At 38.9% G+C, this 21,605-nt stretch overlaps 1 protein-coding gene across 4 annotated transcripts in view; it reads right to left on the bottom strand.

Moving 5' to 3' along the window:
- sox6 (SRY-box transcription factor 6) overlaps positions 1-21,605 on the bottom strand; it is a 138,950-nt gene that overhangs the window by 71,010 nt on the left and 46,335 nt on the right. For all 4 annotated transcript variants that reach the window (XM_028015422.1, XM_028015421.1, XM_028015424.1 and 1 more), the window contains 2 exons: positions 21,320-21,557; positions 17,915-18,125 (listed from right to left, as the gene is read on the bottom strand). In XM_028015422.1, the coding sequence (XP_027871223.1) occupies positions 17,915-18,125; positions 21,320-21,557 (449 nt within the window). The remainder of the gene's footprint in view (positions 1-17,914; positions 18,126-21,319; positions 21,558-21,605) is intronic.

The following is a 21,605-nucleotide window of genomic DNA, read 5'->3' on the forward strand; positions in this document are numbered from 1 at the left end:
GCGAATGTCAGACATTGATCCACACTGGATTTGACAGAGAACAACAACTTATGTCAGATAATACAATCACATCTGACTCCTGAGCAAATATCGTTATTTTGGCAGGTTTTCTTCAACTTCCTGACGTTTTAAGTGAAATTTCAAAGTAGGACATCACAATCTGAGGAATTAGCTCAAACAACAGAAGAGTCCAGTGAGTTTATTTTTATTTTCCTATGGGGGCTATTAAATCTCTCACACCCCCACCCCTTCCATTTTTTCCCCTCCCTTTCTCAAGATAAAACACTCTGTGGCTGGGGAGCAGGTCATTCAGCTGGGATGAGAATGGAATGAAAACAATAGGCCTTATCAGACTCTTATTTACATTTTCCCAGCGTCCCTGCAGTAGACAGCTTGGCTTGTCACCAAGCCCAGATCGCCCCACTGGACCTCGACCAACTTCCTCCAGCCCCAGCTATTCCAATGGTCCCTGCGGACCCTCGCCTGGCACGGACCCCCTCCGCTCTGCAGCGAGCACTGATAGCAACATACAAGACAAAACTACTGGAGTGTCTGTCCAAGACATGTTCCCATTGAGAGAGGAATGGCTTCTGGAGTACTAAGCCTGTCTGGGTCTCATTGTCTCCTCACTGGGGCTGGTGCTATGTAACTGGAAAAATGCCCTGAACCCTTTTTTTTTTTTTTTTTTTTTTTTTGAGTTTCCAAATGGCACTCAGAAGAAAGTGAATAGCATTCCCTGATGTAACACTGCCAAATTCAGTATACTTGCCTGCTATCAGAGGTGCCATCTCTGGTATACAACGTTCCTATGCAGGCACTCTGTGATCTTGCTGATGTGGGTGAACAGACGCTGCAACTTAGACACCTAATGCTGAGATAAGTTGGCAAGATTAGACTCTTTCTCCCAATTTTTTTTTAACTGTATTCAAAACAAAGGTAATGAACCTCATAAATCTTAACAATGGAATGCTTCTGAGTTGATGTGTGACATAAACACACCTTTTCAAACCTGGCAGCGAATGGACTCTATTTCACGGTGACTGTAAGCTAGAAAGCAAAGCTACAGTAACTGATGAGTTAGAGTCTATTCTATAATTCTTAAGTACAAATACTGGTAAAATAGTTGCCCGTTGCATATCAATTTCTATATCATCCTACATCTGCTCACAATTTTGTCTCTTAGACATCATTAATCTTAACTTGATATAAAGTCATGCCAAAGAAACAGTTACATGTCAGTGTCTAATCTCTTTTGTTTATCTCTAGAATAGAAAGTAATTTAACTACATGCAAATATCAAAGTTGAACATTGTTTTAATCATTAAATACAAATATATTAAGAAAACTTGTATTCTAAATGAGAAAAAAGGTTAGGACACCTATGTCATGAATAGGTAGCCTTTCCTCTAGTCTTCACTGAAAGTACTTCAGAAGTGATATTTTGGGATTTCAAGAGAGTTAATATCTTGCGGTCTGCTTTCAAGGTGAATTGTCATGAATGGCCAGAACTGGTTATGAAAACAGTCATTTTGAATGTCTTCCACTTATAAACCATATTCCACATAAAGGGATTGTCAGTTTTAGATTCTTTCAATACCTCTTTCTAATTCTCTTACCAGATTCAAAAGCTGCCGCAAATGTTCCCTCTCACTTCAACAGTCAGGAGCACATCAAACTAGGTATATGAGTTTTTAAACAGGGTAAAGCTCCATTTAAATCCTGACTAGTAATGTAATCATGTGCACCTGATGTGACAATAGTTGCCATTAGCCTTTGTATGTGGAAATAGATTTGGAGATGTACTGTTTTTTTATTTACCAGAAATTGTTGTTTTTAATGTTTTTACGACATTTAAAAATAGATTTTATAGGTATTTTCTTCAGTATTTATTATTTATTTATTTTTACTGGAATATGCCTGTATTCAATTTAATTTGATGTTAAATAGTCATATGCCCAAATTTATGAGAAAAGACACATGTCTCCTATTTTTTTCACATGGCTGTCAATTTGTTTTCATTAACATGAAAGAAAGACAAAAATGTTTTGTTTTTTCGAGTCGAGCAATTTGGATAGAAACGAAGTGAAGTAGAAGTGAAGTAAGAAGTGAAGATATGATTAAGTCCTTTGATAAATTATGTTTTTACATGATCAGGATAAAAACTAGTCAAATTTCAAACTAGGGAATGCATCAAAAATGGCAAATAGTCCCAAACATGATTTAATTTGTGATTTCAAATTAAAATCTGTAGCAAAAAATAATTACCTGCTACATTTTAAATAATTATGTGGACTGAATTGGACCTATGAAGTACGATCTCTCTGTGCACTAAGGCTACTGAAACAGTCCAGCATTGCTTTTTGCCATTTTCACTTTTACTTATCAATACTTTCAATCTCTTAAAGCTTTAGCAAATTTGCTGATGCAACACAAACACACTATCATGCTTCCAATGACTATAACCAACTCAAAGCATAAAAAAGGAAAGAAAATGGTTTGTTGCAACATGCAGCACAGGGTGTTTTATTACTTTTGGTTGTCAGCAATGAAAGCGTTTCCACAGACTGCCACCACATTTTGAGCGTCTCTGTGTGCACTGTTCTCTCGGGAGAAAGATGATACTTGTGTTTGAGTGTTTGTTGTGTTGAAAAGCCGTTGGCAGAGAAAAGAGAGCTATCTGAGAGAGTCAACTTAGCCATAAGTCATGGATAAGAGACTGAAAGACTCCCCATTCACCATTGGCCTTGTACAGTATATCAGTTGTCACAGCCTCAAGGGAAAACGTGTAATTAAGAAATCAATGATCAGCTGACACTGACAATATAAATAACTTCCTCTCACAATGGAGCAGATTGGACAGCAAGCAAAACGGGGGAGCAATTTGCATTAGGAGAAACGTAGAGAAGCGAATTAGAATTAAATAGAAACTATTTGTAGCAATTTGTACATGTCACTATCAATTTAAACAATTAAAACGGAAAATTTAAAAAACTAAATTAAAATTTTTTTAATTAAAGTCACAAAATATATTTGTTGAAACAATGCAATATTTGCTTACCCAATTAAGTATTGGGTAATATTTGATATATGTTAATAGCTGTGATGTCACTATTTATGTGCAGTCTACATGTCCATATGTTGGTAACAATCCTAGTTGTAAACATACAAAGAAATTATTCTATAAATAATGTCAAAATTTAATTTCATGTAAAAAAAAAGTGGAATTACAAAGGCAACATTTATTTTACTGCACACACAACAAAGTTGCAAAATAAAATAGAGTGATATAGTTAAAATCCTCTGATATTTGAAAACTAAAAACTACCCAAATCAACATACAGTATATCAGTATTGGCTAGTAACACATGGCATAACAAGAATCTCTTGATGAGTAAAGAAAGAACTGATCTGGTTTAAACAATGTATAAAACACTTAAACCTAATGGCCTGAATGATTGCTTATGGCACAAGTCTCTATTTCTGATGAAAGAACATATTGAATTCATTTCAAGTTTGTGGCAAAACAATTGAACAAGTGAATGAAATGCTGGGAAAAAATATTGTACTCTGCAATAACTGTTGAGGACGTTTCGAGAAGTACCTGCACATCACAACCAAAACACCAGGCCAGCTGGGAAGACTGAAGGTGGCAACATTATGATGTGGGCTGTTTGTTTCAGCATGTGAAACTGGGAATATTCATACAATTGAAGGAAAGATGAATGGTAAATGTACTGGGACTTGATAAAAATCTGATGAAGGAATAAGAATTGATTTTAAAATTATCTGGTATGCACAGCCTAGGAAACTGCTTGTTTCAGATAAAGTAAAATTGTTTGAATAATCTAGTCCATTACTCAACTTGAATCAAATTAAAAATCTCTTTCTTTCTCATTTTCCCTGAAATGTTCCTAATCCTTCTTAACACCTTTGGTAAGTTTAAGTCCACTTTATTGCACATGACTTAATTTATGGAGTCATTAGTTTTGATGTCTTTGTGTGTGAATTATTTGGGTTGTTAGTGACATGCAATGTATACTTTACGTCAACAGCCCCTTTAGAAATATATCTACTGGAAAAAATGTTGAGATGTTATACTTATTTTTGACACTACTTACTATTATTTAAAAAAAAATACACAATTTAATTTATTTGAATATCATACGGTTAATAAATTAGCAGGATTAGCCTAACTCTAATTACTTACAGATCCTAAATTATGTTTATCAAAATGAACACAAAAATTCTAACTGTTACATTTGGCCTTATGTACATACAGTAGCTTTCAGGCATAAAAAAAACCCATCCCAAATTTAAAGTAAAAAAAAATAAAATAGTCAGTCTCTTAGTGAGACAATGACAGGTTAACTTCTGATTCCTCATCCAATCTGAGTTCCGAGGGAAACAAATCAAAAGTCGAGATTGATAAAGAAAAAATTTTAAAAAATGAAAGAAAATGACTGTGACACACTCCAAGGAGTCCTTTGAATATCTTAATCACAGGCACACTAAAAACAAGACCCCGTCATCAAACCAAATAAAACATAATAATTACAAGAGGCAGGCAGGGAAGTGAAATCCTGAGAGAAAACATGTTTTTGTCATTCAGCCGGTAGTCCCCGAGACAACAGCTGTTGGATGCTGCAAATACTCCTGAAGTCTCCATAATCACGCTGTTATTGAAGTGAGGACAAAAAGGGCACTAATTGCATGGGAGCAATCGGAACGCAATAGGTTACACACCCGGGTGATGCCGCACAATACGAACTCTAAAGAGGGAGCTTCAGATAGGGGAGAGGGAAGGAAAAAAAAATTTGAGCACAACACAGCGTTGTCGCTCATTTTTAGGCAATTACCTTTCCTCGTTGTCAACAGTTGTAATAACCTCCTCCATTTCCAAGAGACTTCTTTGGGGCAGTTAAATAATTCCAGCTTTTTTTTTTTTTGCGTGTAATTACCGGTGCTGGCATGCATAAATAAGGAAGTCCAGCTTTTTGCTTTGGTGTCACTGTACGAGCAGAGCACCTGCACTTGGCGGAGGGCTTTCTTTAACTGACACCTAATCATTATTCCACTTGGTGAACATTTCTGTTAGTCACCTTTAGTCTATCCTGTCTGGTGGTGCAAACAGTGTCTAAAAATGCGTTGCAGTTAAGACGTGCTTCATCAGAGAGAGAACACATCCTCTCTGTTGCAGTTTTCCTGATGTTCGTCACTGCTAGGTCCAACCTTCTTTCCTGTATCTGAGCCAAAATCAGTTGTTAGCCTCTTAAACGGGTTAGGGGTCAGCAAAAGATTGTCCTTTTTTTCTAAGTCGGAGGTCCTGTCATAAACAAGCATTTGAGGCTTTGGGAAAGCTTTGCTGAAGGCTAAGATTGGATTAATAGTTAAGTACAAAGTAGTTTGGACTTTAAATACTTAGTCTGTTTCTTTCATGATTGGAAACATTTGCTTCTAGTGAATATTTATTTTATTCCACTTTTTTTATAGTTGCCTCTATTTATTTGTTGATGTGGTTAAGTGGTGGATACAAAGTGAACTGAAGAGTTTGACACAGCTACATACAGATGCAGTACGAGATTGTTTAAGATCCGAGGCAGAATTTACTTGAGGTCCCTTTTCTGCTTAATCATTTTTGCATTCTTTATTCAACACAAATTGTTTTTCAGATGACTGATGAACCAACAATAAATTAAAATTGATGGGCTTTTCTTCACAAGCAGACCATTAAATGAAGATTATTTGAAATTAAATGGTAACTTTAATAATTTATTTTTTGCCTTTGTTCATTTATTTATAGTCACTAGATAAGGATATGCCTTAATTTCCTTTTCTTTTTATGTAAGTTGTTAGCTTGATTAATTTTAGGATATGGAAATATTTTTGAGTTGCAGTTTTGTTCTGACTTTAACATCAAGGTGAAAGACAACAGTCCAAAAAAATGAAAAACAGTAAAACTGGATAGTTTATTGGCAGAATGTAATGATCAATCAGCAAGAAAAGTTTATATTTTTAATAAATTGGAAAAAAAAGTTTTTTTACAACAATATATTTAAATGAGAAGAATTGCACTATTTTACATTACAGTGAAAAAAATTTAAGAATACAATTTTTTATTTTTTTTTATGAATCTTAATTCAAACAGAATGAAAACATGTTTAAGTTTGTTAACCGGGAGGTAAACTAAAACATTCTGCTACAAAGGAGATTTAAAAGTAGTTGCACCACATTAATGTATACTGCCAATAAAATCCAGCATCATAATAATATGTATTTTCTCTGATCTAGTTACAAACAGTAACAGCTAGCAAGAAAAGTTTTGCTACTTCAGAGACAAGCAGCAGAAATTAGTAAAGCATCTTTATATTATAACAATGTTAACATAGGGGCTGCACAGTGGCGCAGTTGGTAGCACTGTTGCCTTGCAGCAAGAAGGTCCTGGGTTCGATTCCCGGCCGGGGTCTTTCTGCATGGAGTTTGCATGTTCTCCCTGTGCATGCGTGGGTTCTCTCCGGGTACTCCGGCTTCCTCCCACAGTCCAAAAACATGACTGTTAGGTTAATTGGTCTATCTAAATTCTCCCTAGGTGTGTGTGTTGTGTGTGAATGGTTGTTTGTCCTGTATGTCTTTGTGTTGCCCTGCGACAGACTGGCGACCTGTCCAGGGTGTACCCCGCCTCCCGCCTGGAACGTAGCTGGAGATAGGCACCAGCAACCCTCCCGACCCCATTAGGGACAAGGGTGAACAGAAAATGGATGGATGGATGGATGGATGGATGTTAACATAACATTCAAACTCTGAATATAATGCATGCACAACTTGAGCAGTTATTATCTCATTTTGGGATAATTTTAATGTTACTCCCAAGACCAACAGGGTTTTATCCATCCAGCCACAAAATCTGCTTATGGATTAGGCCGGCCCAAAGTGGAAATATTTTCTGCAAACACAAATAGAGTAGAAATGAACAAATTAATTTTTTTAGGGTCTTAGATCTTATGCAAGGGTAAGCAAACTTGCTTCCATGTGAAGAAACTTTTCCCGTCCCCCTCGTCTCGATCTCCACTGACCAACATGTTAATCCTACTGGGTTGACCTGTCCGTTGCAAGACGCCGTCTGTGCACACAGCACCCTGACCTTTCTAAATAGGACACGTGTCCATCAAGCATATATGAATTAAGCATCCCCTAGAGGCTTCACCTCCTGAGCCAAGCAGCATGTGACCTCTCCCAATCCATTTTACTGCGGCACTCTGTGGCAATCAGCCTTGAATTATTAAAGTGAGCAGTGAGCAATGATCAATTCATTGCGGCCCATGCTCGCAGGCTGCCCCGCTGTACTTCAGCAGAAATGACATTGAGAACACTTGAGTATGCTTCCAGACAATGCACATAAATGTGAAATATGTCAGACCCAATATGTCAATAATCATAACTGTACAGGCCGAGGCCATGTCCAGGCTAATCCCACTGAAATGCTGCTAGATGACAGTGCTATAAGCCGGTTCTAGTGCTGTGGGTCGTTACAATGGCTTTCTAAGAAGAAAGAATGAACACACAGGTGATCTTAAGGCATCTACTTCTAGCAGGGAAACTTATGTTTCTTTCTTTTTGCACAACTACTCTTTAAATACTTTTAAATATCAACAAACTGCTGCCTCACATCACTTGAAAAAAGAAGAATTGTAAGGTAGGAAGCTGGATATAGGTGATAGTAGTGCAAAAAAAGAACCTCACTCAATCAAAACTTTGCGAGTAGAAGACGAGGAGCCAAGATAAACCAGTACTCAGAGCCCCCAAAACTGCAATCTCCCCTTAAGCCGGAGAGTGGCAGCTGGCAGAACAGCTGGTGAATAGGATTAATGTCAGAAGAATGAAATAAAACTCAACATATGTCCGAGCCTGAGGTGTTGGGACTGTGCGTGATTGTGCCCCCGATGGATGCCATGTGTGCAGCTGGAAGGAGCTGCTGTGCTGCTCTGCTTTCTAACCTACAAGGTCACTTTTAAGAACTAGGACCATTAAATGCTTGGATGGCAAAATTAACTTTCTAGTCCCTGATCCTTCTACTTTGTTTTTTAAGTTTCTGTTTGAGTTGCAAAACAGTTATTTTAAATCTAAAATGAAAGGAAGAGTTATTGTGATCAAAGTGAGGCAGAGCAAATGTGATTTTAAAAGAAACTGTAAGTAAAATAAATTGTTTTGGATTGTTTTGCCTTTTTTGTTTTTTAAGAAAAATCATACCTACGACATGTATATTGCTATTTTTTTAACATGGCTACTATTATGCAAATATACTACTGAAACTGAAAGACAAGTGTGTTTAGTTTACTACGTAGAAAGAAAAAGTAGACATTACCCCTGGATTTTAAGCCGATGCTGATGAGGGGGATCAGCACTTCACGAGTAGAAACATGTCGACTCAATTTTAATTTATAATTTCCATTTGATGTTAGCAATCATTACGGTCCGCGCACTGTAATAAATGATAATAATTTCCCGCAAAAATTTAATTACTGGGTACCTTGCATTGGGGAGATTTTTTTAGGAGGGGTACCCAGCAATTTAACTGTCAGACATAAAGTTGCCTGCTAATCAATGCTCGAAAACATTCACATTTATTCATCTATGTTAAATTAATAGACGTGTGAAGAAAACGGGGAGCACTGTGATCATAGCAGTTCAGTGTGAATTAGTAAATTAATGGGTGTCTGACTCCACAAGGACAAAAAGAGACTAATAGGATCCACATGAATGCATCACAGTTTGTAGAGAAGCCAAGTGTCTGGTTTACACACTGAAACTTTATTTTAGGAACTCTGGACAGCTACCATGCAAGGCTGAGCCCTATAATAAAGCTTTTTCATTTCTTTTTTTTTTTAATGTCATGATTACGGAACATGTTATGATACTTAGGACTGCAAATGTGTTGAAATTTCTGCAGCTCTTGTAATTTAGGATTATTTTCTCATTAAACAACAATTTTGTGGAAAAAAGTTGCATAATTAAAGTTGTTTACTGAATTACTCATCTGAATGTGTTTACTAAAATGCCAGACTTTAGGATCTACACATAATGTGAACTGGACCAGAACACCATAGGTCACTTTTTTTCAGCTTACATTGGTTGCTTTTGAAAGAAAAAGTACGAATGTATGCAACAACCAAATAATATTTAAATTACATTAAAGTCCATGTTGCTTATAATTGTCAGCATTTCTGATAAAAACACAAACAAACAATGAAAAAACTGAGAAAAATCTTAAAATAAATATGTGTTATTCCAGAAGTATTATATGGTAATAAATTAAAATTACAAAGATGACGGAAAAAATTGTAATTTGTAATATGCTCAAGTCAATTTGAGCATATTTATTCAGTGGAGGGAGACACCCCTTACTGAGAATTTCTTTTTTAACAAAATTGCTATTACTAACATTTTCAATAAATCAAATTGAAGTCATTTTTAATTGCATATTTCACTTTTTATGCCAATCCGTCTGTCTATGTTCCTAAAAATAATGCATAACTACCATTTTCTTTGGAGAAAGATTTGACACAGCAAAGATACATTTCTCTTAGTAATTCTTAAAAATTGTAACAAGATTAAAAAAAGGCATCAAACAAATAAGACAGATGGAAGCTGATCTTCAGTCAGAGCATGACAACAAGACAAAATGTATTATTTTCCAAATTTTCTCAAATCTGAAGTCAGAGTAACCTTGAACAAGTGCTAAACAACTGAAACTGTGACAAAGAAGGCTGGATTAGCACTCTAAAAACCTCCATTTACTTACCCTGAACTACATGTTTCAATGTGCTGTTGTTCAAGTGCAGAGACAATATAAGCTGTTTTTTTTTCTTTTCAGTCATGCCTATTTCCTTCCTGTGGGATACAGAGTCATATGGGCTGCAACCTGCTGGGCAAAGATGGAGAAATGTGCTTCTCTTGAGAGACTGAGCTCATTGGTCCAGCTCACAACAGGGAAGCAAACAGCACTGGCTTTGTTGGGCAAAGTGCCACCCACCCAGAAATAACATGTCCAAAAAAAAAGAACGAAGCAAGAGGGAGGAAGATGAGTGGGCCAGTAAACAGTGTGTGGAGCAGTAAAACAATTGCAGTTTTGTCATGAAAGACAAACAAAACGTTCTGCTTGGATAAATCATTCATTCTTGTTTGACATCAAGATGAACTTACTGACCTCCCTCCTGAGCAATTGGCAGTATAGCAACATCTTGCATCTTAAACTGCCGCTCAGTGCAATCTCGAAAATTACACTGGAGGTTCAGCTTAAGAGTGATGATATTCATCTTACGATTATTATGGTTGGCACACACACTTTGCAATGCAATAAAACAGAGTTCTGCTAATTTCTTCTGACATTTTCATCACACCTCCTCTTGCTTGTAATATTATTGAACAAGGGGGCGGGGGTGAAACATAGAGGAGGAAGAAACGTGTGTTTTATCAGAGCTGATTAAACAGTCTCTTTGTTCAAGAGACGGCTCATTAAAGTTTGCTGCAAGATGTTCCTGCTTGCCTGTTTTCTGTGACAAATAACAATGCAAATATGTTAATAGGCTGCATCAGCACAACTTGTCATGTCTGGTTCTATCAAAGCAGGATCAATCTGCCGGATGGCTGGCGTACCTCTGACTTGCAGACTGAATCAGAAATGTGCTCTGAAATCATTAGAGGGCCACAGAGGCTGTCTGTGCCCAGAGTGTGAATTACACTCACACTATTTTGATCCTTGGTCAGATGACACTATTTCTTTTGTCAAGATATGTGTAGAGAATGCTTGGGAGCAGAATGCCGCGGCCAGGACAGTGATACTTACTTGGCACACACTGGGATGCAGAGAGTAACCCTGCAGCAGGCTCACATACACACACATGCAGCAGGACACATGTCTTCTCCTCATCCCGTTGTGGAATACCCTGTTCTTTCTATTTCTGACTGCCTCAGTGCCCCCCCACCCACCACCACTCTTCCCACTTTGTGCAATTTGTCTGCGTATGACCCTCCTCATGTTTCATACGACGGCAAAACAAGGGTGTTATCTCCCACTTCCAGCCTATATGGTCTAAAGGCAAATATAGAAGCATTAATAGCTTCGGCCTTAGTACATGTCAGCACTGCTCACTCTCTGTCTCTCCAAAAATAGTCTCAGAGCTGTTGCTGATTTAATCATTTGATTATTCACATGTAGCAAGAAGGTGAAGCTATTGTTTTTTTTTTATTTAAACAAAAAAAAACTTCATAATGCAAACATTGTTTATACAACAATGTCGCTTTGCTTCCTGTCTTTCTATCCCATTAATTAAATATGCATAAACCGCTATACCTACAGCCAAAGTGTGGATTTGTGAGTATACAAAGACAAGCAAGCCTCTGTGTAACCCTGGCTGTGATTTGTCTCTTAGAGACACCCGTTTCCTCCCATCAAGGGGTTTCTGTGCGACTTGTAAACCAAGATCACAATGGGAGTTTTGTGCTGCGTGGGTGCAGGGGGACACACAACAGCTGAAACCCAGGAAGATGGCCCCTGGAATGCTCAGCAGCAGTTGCTACTGTTGACTAATCGGAATATGAGAAGTGGGGAAGGTGATCTTGAATGCAAAGAATGGCACATTGAAGAAGCAGCTGCTTGTTTTGTCATCTGAACGACCAAGACAGCAGAAAGGGTTCCCGTTTTGAAACGGGCAACAAAATCTGCTCCTTAGCTTGTGTAAAGTAAAACCTTTGCTGGCCTCCATCACCCCACGGGGACAGGCCTGTGTTATGTGACAGCTCTGTTTTGGAACAGATAGTAAATACATAATTCAGCAGTGGACCGGGCTCTCTGCTCTGACTATTCCCCTCATGCAGCCACTCCATTTAGCAGTGGGCTCTGATCACAGCCTGGCACTAGAGCAACTTTGTCACTGGAGGGTAAAAAAAAGGGTGGGAGACAAAATTCATAGGAAGAGGAACAATTTGTATCTGGGCCAGATAAGGACAAAAAGATGATAGGGTGAAAGACCGGGAAAAAAAAAACAGGAAAAAAGAAAGAAGACAAAATAAAGAGATGAAGGAAGAGGAATGAAAAGCAGGGAGGAGTAAAAGGTCCATGTGTCAGATTTGTGAAAGTTCACGTCAGGCTGGCAGGCAGCCCACGGCATACAGCCGAAAAATCTATTTAACGTCTGCCTCACAGGGCGACAAGAGGGTTGATTGGCAGAGAGCGGAGAGCCACTTTTGATCATGTGTCCTAACAAGCGATTCCAGCTCGTGTCTCTTCAGCCTGAACAGATCTGCATTACCTATTCAAACAAAAGTGACAGACCAGAGAGCTGCTCCACTGAGCTGCTGCACCATGCCACAGGCCAAGAGAGATCACACACACCGGAAGGCCCCCACTGGCACTTGCAGGACATGCAAGCCTGAACACACATACACACACACGCCCACACACAGATATAGAAAAATGGTCAACTCAATCAAATACTTTATGAAGTTAAGAGACCGGCTCAAATTTACGAACAGAGACAACAGATTCTTTAAAAAATGCTTGACGGAGGAGAGATGCTTGACAGATGTTTGGCTTCTGTATCTGTCCTGACACAAAGGTCCTGGGCTGGTGCTGTCCGGAAGGCTGCAGCAGTAAGAGGGAGCGGAGAGCAATGTGTGAAGAATCAGCAGGCAAGGAAATGGATTTCCATCCCTGATTGCATATGCATGGAGTCAGAGGCTCAAACTCACATCATTATAACAAAGATTCCTATTAATTAGGTGGGATAAAGGAGAACCAGATGACATGGCAGCTGCTGAAGAGACGAGAGGGGAGAGGGGCGGGAACGAAAAGAGGAGCAGGGAGAAAGCTCCCCGATCTCTTTTGAAAAGGGGGAAAAATAAATTTATGTGACAGAAAGTGTAACACAAGTTACATGCAAGGAAACTTATAGAACATAAAAAAAGCCCACAACCCTTTTGAGCACTGCATTTAAAGCAAATAAATGTGCAAAAAATAGATCTGTTGACACCGTCAGCACCTGCAACCAATTTCCAACGAGCCTCCATGTAGTGTCAGCAGGAGCTCTGACACTGAGGGGGAACGGTGTAACAACAGAGTCAAGAGTTCATCAGTGCTAATCAGACCACAAGCCTTAGAGCTGATCCTATTCTCTACTGCAGCTCTCACCCATCCCAGAATCTCATTACATGGCATGTTGTAATAGCGGATAATGACCTGGGGCTACTCACACAATGCAGATCACTCCCCCACACTCAACCTACTGCACAGTCATTATACAGTGATAATACACAGTCTCGCCGGGGGGATTACACTTACAAATAGAGAAGACAGGTCTAAGTGGTGACTTGGAACCAAACACAGTTCAAATATATAAATCCTGTGCCCAAGCACAATTAGTCCGCTGGCACACCCTGCTGCGCTGCTTTTTGTCACAAGCGGCAGTCGGGTTACCTGCCGCTGTAATAGGGGAACTCTTTTTCCCAGCAACCATTAAATATCCTTCAACCTGAGATTAAAAAGCAAGCGGCTGCAGTTTGCCTGGTGCTTTGACTCCCCTTTGCTGAGTTAATTAGCCGTGACTGTGTCAAAGGGTTTCAGGTGTTGATTATTCTGCAAGAGCACCTACAATATCTAAATAGCTGGCCTAAAACAGGGATGTGATTTTAAATAGAGCATCTTTTTTCTTCTTTAACGGAATCATTGGCATATATCCAGATTTCTTGTCCTGTATTTTTCGTAAATAGCAGCACATGGAAATGCAGTTATTCTGCAGATAATGTGTCTATTATTCTACTGTACGTACAGATTATGTGGGAAAAATCTCCTTTGTTAAATGTCCCCAGGCTACAACTGCTCACTGCTCTACTTTCTCAACAACTGCCTTGAAACATTGCCAGATCACTGTCATTTACCAAAGCTTAGCTGCGATAAACAACAACAAGTAGTCATTTATTATGTTCAGATGTTCCGAGTTTGGAATATTTGATGAGGTATTGTTCTCAAGTTTTCTTCTACCATAGTAAAATAATGTCCCAAAATCTTTTCTTTATGTCAGTGCCTTTATTTCTCATATTTTATAAATGCAACCACCTTGTTGTAAATTAATTTTGATTATTCGAAAAGGAATGCATGTTACCCAGGTGTGTACACTTGAGAGACACATCAAGAACACGGCAGCTAAACTGCGAGAGTTTCATTTGATCAGTACAGGTATTGTTCTTGCAGAATTTTCGCCAATTATAGACATTTCTTGGATTTGTTCTTAAGCTTTTTTGTTTTTGTTATGTATTCATTATAATTCTTATCAGCCGTATCCCAGCCAATAAAGAAAATGTACTTTCTCTGACCTGGTCCAATCGAGCATTTTTCTTAATAATAAAAGATTACACAAGATATGCTCGATTCTAGGTGTGCAGACAAGTCGATATCCCCCAGATAACACTCCCTAAAAGCTAGAACAGGAGCCTCAAGCAGGGTTACCCGTCCTTGTCTTTGGGACAATCATAAAGACTCAACACACAAGGATTTCTGTTGACTTACACAGTATTGATTCATACTTTAGTGCATTATATAAAACTGTTCTAACTGCACGTGAATCAAAGCAAGGTCACCTTGGGTTTTTATAATGGTAGCTATTTTTCTTTTTACCATAATACTTAATTCTGACATTTTTAACTCTTGACAAGTGCTGTCTGGAGGCTTATCCATAAATAATGCATTTACAATACCTAGTAAATAAACATGGGGCACAATCGTTAGCCCTGCTGGCAACTGGGCCTAATAGAGCTTTTACAGCAAAGGTGACTATTCAGCTAAATGCAGTGCTCACTGCTGGGAGGACATTTTCATTCATTAGCACAGTCACAAGCACTTAAAGCACTTTAAGGGATCCAAGATGGAGAATAAAGATAGAAGGATGGAGCGGGTGAAAGGGTAAAAATATATAGAGATGGAGGGATGGAGGAATTACACCTATAATATTGAGCAATGTCTCTATTGTTGCAGGGTTTATTAGGCATTGTGGTGAATCAAGAAATGTGCCTCATAATGTTGTTAAAGGAAACCATTATGGTAATGGAAGACATCAGAAATATCACTGTCCATTAATATAGGCCGTTCCATGTCTGCTTGTTCTTGCCTAAAGGTCAATTTGGTTTTTAATTAACAGTAATAGTATTAAGGCATAATTTAATTTTGCTCAAGCAGTATTGTCTGAAGAAGATGTGTAATTTGTAACAAATTACATATAAAAAGTTTTAAGAAAATCACAAGAATCACAGGAAGATCTGGTAATATAGTTCAACTTGCTCAGAATGTCTGAAAGAAGTTCAAGCTAAGCTTCAATCAGTTTCTACATTACTTTAATTGGGTTTTCGAATTTGTTAGTAGGATTATTACAAGGAAAAGGTAATATTTTCTAGACTTTAGGTCATTGTGGTTATCTCCACAGAACCATCTTGACCCACCCAAAAAAATAATAATAATAAAATCAAACAGAGGAAGAACGGTAGCAGATGGTGAAGAGTCTGAGGGCCTCTGTGATTCCTGATCAGACAAACACTGAACGGCAGAATGAGACACAACAGTTGATATGCTTAAAAAAAGTGTTATATTCGTCATCTTTTGTTGCTTATGATACATTAGACATAAGCACAAGAACATAAGAACAAGAGATCGTTCTTCTATGTCCTTTAATTAGTTAATCCAGCCCTTTTCATTTTCAATAGTGTCCCTCTCCATAAACAAAGACACAAGATTATGATATCTCCAAGGTTGCTGTTAACTTCTTTGGGAGGCAGTTTGTAAGAGTCTGCCTCCCACCATTTTACAGTAATCACTGATCATCACCACAGAAGCTTCCTCGAGGGCTCTCGAGAACAGAGCAACTCTCAGTTCTCTCGGCACGGGGACGGCATGCTGAACTTCGTATGGCTCTTGTCTTCTGCTGGGTTCCCTGCACGAAAACTAATTTGCTTTAACAAGGGAGTGTATTTTGGTGCCCGAGATACAAGGCGCATGAGGCAGACCACGGTGCTATTATTAACAGGAGATTCAAACAGCTGTATGGCGGTCCGAAGCACCCTCTCCTCTCTGCGCTAACATACGGCCCTGAATTACAGGCTGCACTTGACCATTTAAATTACTGCAACAACCAGCCTTCAGCAGATGGGGCTCATTTCCATAATGTCCACTGTCGCCACCGAGAGCACTGATGATGCCGTTGCAAAGAATCCTTCCACAAATAACAAAACGGTCATTAAATTCAAACTAAACTTGAAAAAAAGGAATATTAGCACCATATATTAGATGCACAGAACTATTATTGCAATATATAAAATATGGTGTAGTGTAATACTTGGATTAACTTTAGATCTAAGTCTTTGCTCAATATGTAATAGCATCTATAGTAAACATGTAAACAAAGTAAATTAATCTAATTTTGAAGTGACCTAATCTGATCCTGAACAAATGTGGCAATTCCCTTATATTTATTTTCTTTACTTCCTTACCAATTTCTTTGGATTATCAGTAAAAAAAAATGTCTAAACTATTTGATTATATTTAAATATTATGTATTAAATAGTATGAATTTAAAAATATAATCTATTCAAAAACACATTCTTTTTGTTTTTGACACCCCAAGAAAAAAAATATTTAGTACATCAAAACATTTTTGTCAGCATTTGATCCAACTATGAACTGGATATTTCTTAATTTTTTTGTGTGACATTATGCTACAGAAATGGAATGCTAATTTATTTTAAGATTTTTTTTTTTTTGCTGATCATTTCTAGGTAGCCCCGGGTCTCTCGTATTAAAAACACACACACAACTGCCATCAAAATGACAAGTATTTGATGATGAGTAACTGAAGTTGTATATGGTCATTTGAATCAATTTTGAGAAACAATACATGAAATTGCAGCAAATAAATTGTGTTTATTTTTTCCCTGTGGAGCCTAGGCTGATTGCGCTCTCTGATAATATCTAAATAACAACACAAACAATCAGTCATCGGAGGGTGTGGCGGCATAATTATCTGGTGAGAGGTCTGTGATGCTCTGTTACAAAGATCGCCACATGCATACTTAAAAAAAGAAGTGGCAAATTATTTTTAGGCTAACAGAGGTCTAATTTATTCGTCTGATGAAGTGCTTAAGCTAAGAGCTCCCCAGACACTAAATGAGACACATGCGTTCCCAAGGGGGTTTAACATTTGATTGGATGTAGTTATATTACTACAGCCTTAATTAAGAAGGGGGATGTGTTTCAGAAGCTCTTTCAAATATTTGTTTTTCCGCCATACTCTTGATAGACTCCAGGCTGTAGGAGGGAAAGCCAAGAAGGGTGTAACGGGCGGAGATACGACAGAGAACTCACTATCTTATTACAGGAGAGGATTTCTTGTTCTCACTGTCACTGCTTGGTTTGAAATAAAAAAAGAAAAAAAGAAAAAGTTGAACTAATTAGTCACATTAATCAGGTGAGATCTTCGAAAAGGTCCTGGGCTATTTGAGGGAAGTTACCTTTCATGTATGCTCAGAGTGAAATGTGTTCTGTGTTGCAAAATAAAAAAGAGGTAATGTTCCTGGCATCAGGTCAGCACTCTGAGTTTTATAGTCAAAGAGTTTTTCTTGGCATGAAAGAGGACCACACTTATGCCGAAGTGTGCTGCCACACAGTCTTTGTCATATTGGAAGAGGTTCAGAACAAAGTGGAAATATTGTAGCGTCATTGAGCCCAACCTGTGTGAGCCTGACTAAGTGTGTGAGGTGGAGAGGAAAAAGAGAGCGGAGGCAGACAGTCGGTGAATATTTGGAAAGAGTGGGATTAGATGGTAGGAACAAGGCCTTCCTAGACTCTCACTCCAAATCACACTCGCACAGGGAGACATACCATCTTGCTCTGTCTTTGTCATCTCCTCCAGCTTCTTTTGCTTCAGCGAGTCCACAACGTCTGCCAGGCTTCCTTTGCGGCGCTCCGGAGTCCCGAATGCTGATCCGCTCAGCATGTCACTCCGCTCCCGGGCCCCCTCCTCAGGTTTGTGTGGAGAAGTGGAATTGTTCCGGAAGGAGTACAGGGAGCATACTTTATTGCTGTCAGGTTCCTATAAGACAAAAAAAAAAAAAAAAAAGTCAGGAGGTAAGAGGAGGGATGTGTGTTTAATGATAAGCCTGTTGCGCTACTGTCATAGCTTTTTGAGCTTTTAGACCGTTTTTTCATTCAAATGTCATGATTGCTAAAGGTATTTGAGCGTTGGGATGATTTGGCGACGTCAAATGGCTCAACTCTGGCTTTTATGCACGAGCTTCTGATTTTCAACAGCACAATCTATTCTGGTAAATAAGACGTGACAAGTGAAAAATTGAGATGAAATGATGAGGTACCTTTTCATAGAGCCAATCCATAATCTGTTAAGGCTTTACTATTCATCTGCACCATCTATACAGTGAAACCTTCAAACTAAATTGCTGTTTGAGTGCATTTGTGTAAAGATGACTACTGTGTAATTTGCTCATTTTCTAGAAAAGGACTGTTCTTAGCTGAGTGCCTGAAGCATTCGTAAATCTGCATCCTGTCTCGGACTGTTGTTGTTTTTCTGTCCCACCTGTGCATGGTTTAGTATTTAACCGGGGGTTCCATCTCTGGCTGACTGGCTGAGTGCTCCCTGTGCACAAACAGAGACACGAAGAAAAGGGGGGAAAGAATGGGGGAGAATATTTTGGGAGTGTGTAATCGGCACACAGACCATGGCTGAGGCCTGCGTTTGACAGAAGGTAGTGTTAATTATGGTTTCTGGAGTCTGAGAAAGCAGAAGGTAGCTGTGCAGCCAGAAGTTGGAGCCTTTAACGGGGGAACAGTTATCTCTGATTTAAACTTTGGCCTGCATGCTGAAGAGAATAAACACAGCAGACATCTGTATCAAACACATGCTGCACATTTATCATAGAAAAGTGTGATAACATGGGATATTACAGCTGTTACTGAAGGATACAACATTGAAAGCCAGACAATCCCAAATAAAGACGGTCAGGAATGCAGAAAAATGGGCCATTATGTGCCAAAATCTCATCCCTGTGTGGTATGTCGAGCAAAGGAGCACAGGGCGGTTTGGTACCAAGCGGCAGAGTGGCACGGCCGTGGCACAGCACCTCCCAGGGCTGAGCTGAATGGCTATGCAGCCTAGCAGAGACAGTGGAGAGCGCTTGAGGGGAGTGGAGAAGTGCTGGGTTAATCAGCTGGCATGGGTTCAGGGCACAGCCCACACAGGCGCATGGCACTGCAATGGAGCCAGGTAATCAGTAAAGGCAACTCTTGTTCCTTCCACCTCAAGACTTCACCTCTCCTTTTTCTCATGCTCTCTTCTGTTTTACCCTTCTCCTGTTTTGCTCATTTTGTCTCGTGCTGTTTTTTGTCTTTTCATTCTGGTATTTCTTAGTTTAATCCACGAACAGTAAAGACATAACAATAAAAGTGTCAAAATAAGGGGAAAGAAATTGTGAGAAGGTTTTATAACCGGGAACTAAAATGTATTCTTACCTTGAATAACCTCTGCAGATGATTTTTAAGTTCACTCCCTTAATATATTACAGAATAATGCCCAAGTTGTCCAAAATAAACAAAATCTGCAAAGCTGCATCCAACATCTATCAAAGACCAAAAACTCCCAACATAATGTTGCAATCCGTACTTCTTTTTCTATTCCTTCTTCTTTCCTCAACATAGGAAGTACTATTGCTTCAGTGCTTCTGTGTTTTGGTATTGTCTCTGCTCTGACCTAACAAAATTTGAGTCTGCCTCAGTGGATGTTCGCTCATGCAGAGCCAGGTTCTGCTGGAGGTTTCTTACCGAGTTAAAAGGAAGTTTTTTCTCTTCATTGTCACCACATGCTTGTATGGGACGACAGATTGCCGTGAAGTCGACCACATCATGCAGTTGGCTGAGCTTCCATAGATGAGAAATGTTTTACCACTGACAGATACAACATCAACTGACTAATGACATTACGATGAAATTGCTCTGTGTGAAGCTATGTACCTGGATTGTGTTGGCATAAACATGAAATAATCTGAAGAGAATTTGAACTCTGTTTTCTGAGGGCTCAAAGGATTCAAAAACTATGGCATGTAACAGTGAATTATATGAAATTTTCTGACACATGAATTTTATATAAACTAAACCATTAACAGCTATAGAAATTGTTCCCGAGTTAATTATCCTTCCTGTCCTGTTCACTTGCAATCATCATGAAGCTATGTCTGCTACAGGACCTATTCATGTATGTGTTGTGCTGCAATGCTGAGGAGGGTCTCAGCAGCCGGATGCAAAGTTACTTCAGAGGCCCTCTGGGTCTCTTTACCAGAGACCCGACTGTCACAGACAACCACCTGCCTCCTGCATCTACAGCCCACTAGTGTATCTGTTCTTCTTTGCTCTGCTCACATCAAAATTGCTCTACACTTAGAATGTACATGGTCCCCCGGGGCCTTGCTGTTTTCCTGCTGTGGATCTCCGAAAAGACATTTCTCTAACAGCAACAAAAACCAAGCATGCATATTGGGGTACACAAGTTTACCTTTACACCTTATCTGACTTCATTCTGTAAGCCAACATTCAGAAAAGAGTATTGGATCATCTGTTTGACCCTCAAATAGTGACTCATAGTGTGGTGTTTTTCAAATATTCCCTTCTGAAGACAGCAGCTCTAAAGGTTCTATGGCATTAAGGAACCATAAGGCTGGTAAAATGCAGGATAAAGCTTCTTTGTGCAAGCTAGAAACAATGAAACCCTTATCATTTTGTATTTGAAACCTCAGGGAGGGCATAAGCAGAGTAGTTTTCACTAGTAGGCATTTTCTTTAGTTCTCTTTTGCAAGGCTTTCCTTTTATGCTTAAATTCCCACCACAAAGGCATCAAAACTAGAAGTAAAAAGAGTTGAAACACTTTTTGAGACACATAGAAAACTTACTTTTCACTTCTAAAAATTCACTGGATCTTTTCAGGCACTCAAGTATGAGATTTTTCTCTTGTTATTTCTAAAGGGAATGTCTTTGTGATTTCACACTTCAACATATCAGTGGATTTCAGTGCAAACACAGTTTATTGCTATTCATTTTTAACATTGACAGAAGCAAAGGGGATTCTTTTTTTTCCCCAACTATCACAGCTAAAGTCAAACAAGGTGCTAATGGCTCAGTGTGTTTCTTTTTTTTTCAGCTATTTTATCCATAGAAAGATTTTTTTTTTTCAGAGGACTGCAATAGATTGAAATTTTGCAGTGTGTTGTGTGCATGTCTTACCATGCGCTGCTGTGCTGACACCAGGCTGTCCCAGTCACTCTCTGGTGGCACGCTGCTGAGCGGCTGCATTTCATCGGGGGCTTTGCCGTGGAGCAAACTGTGCAGGGGCAGCTGAGGTGTGCCATGGGCCTCTGCGCTTTCATCTTTCTCCCATGACAAGTGCTCCTGACTCATAGCATCGTCACCGTCAACCACAGATGCAAAAGGTGATGTGGCTTGCTTAGAAGACATGACTCTGCTGCAGGGCAACAAAACAAAAGTAGAGAAAAAGACCTGAAATTCTGTC

Source organism: Xiphophorus couchianus, chromosome 4, assembly GCF_001444195.1.
Source record: "Xiphophorus couchianus chromosome 4, X_couchianus-1.0, whole genome shotgun sequence".
NCBI lineage: Eukaryota > Metazoa > Chordata > Actinopteri > Cyprinodontiformes > Poeciliidae > Xiphophorus > Xiphophorus couchianus.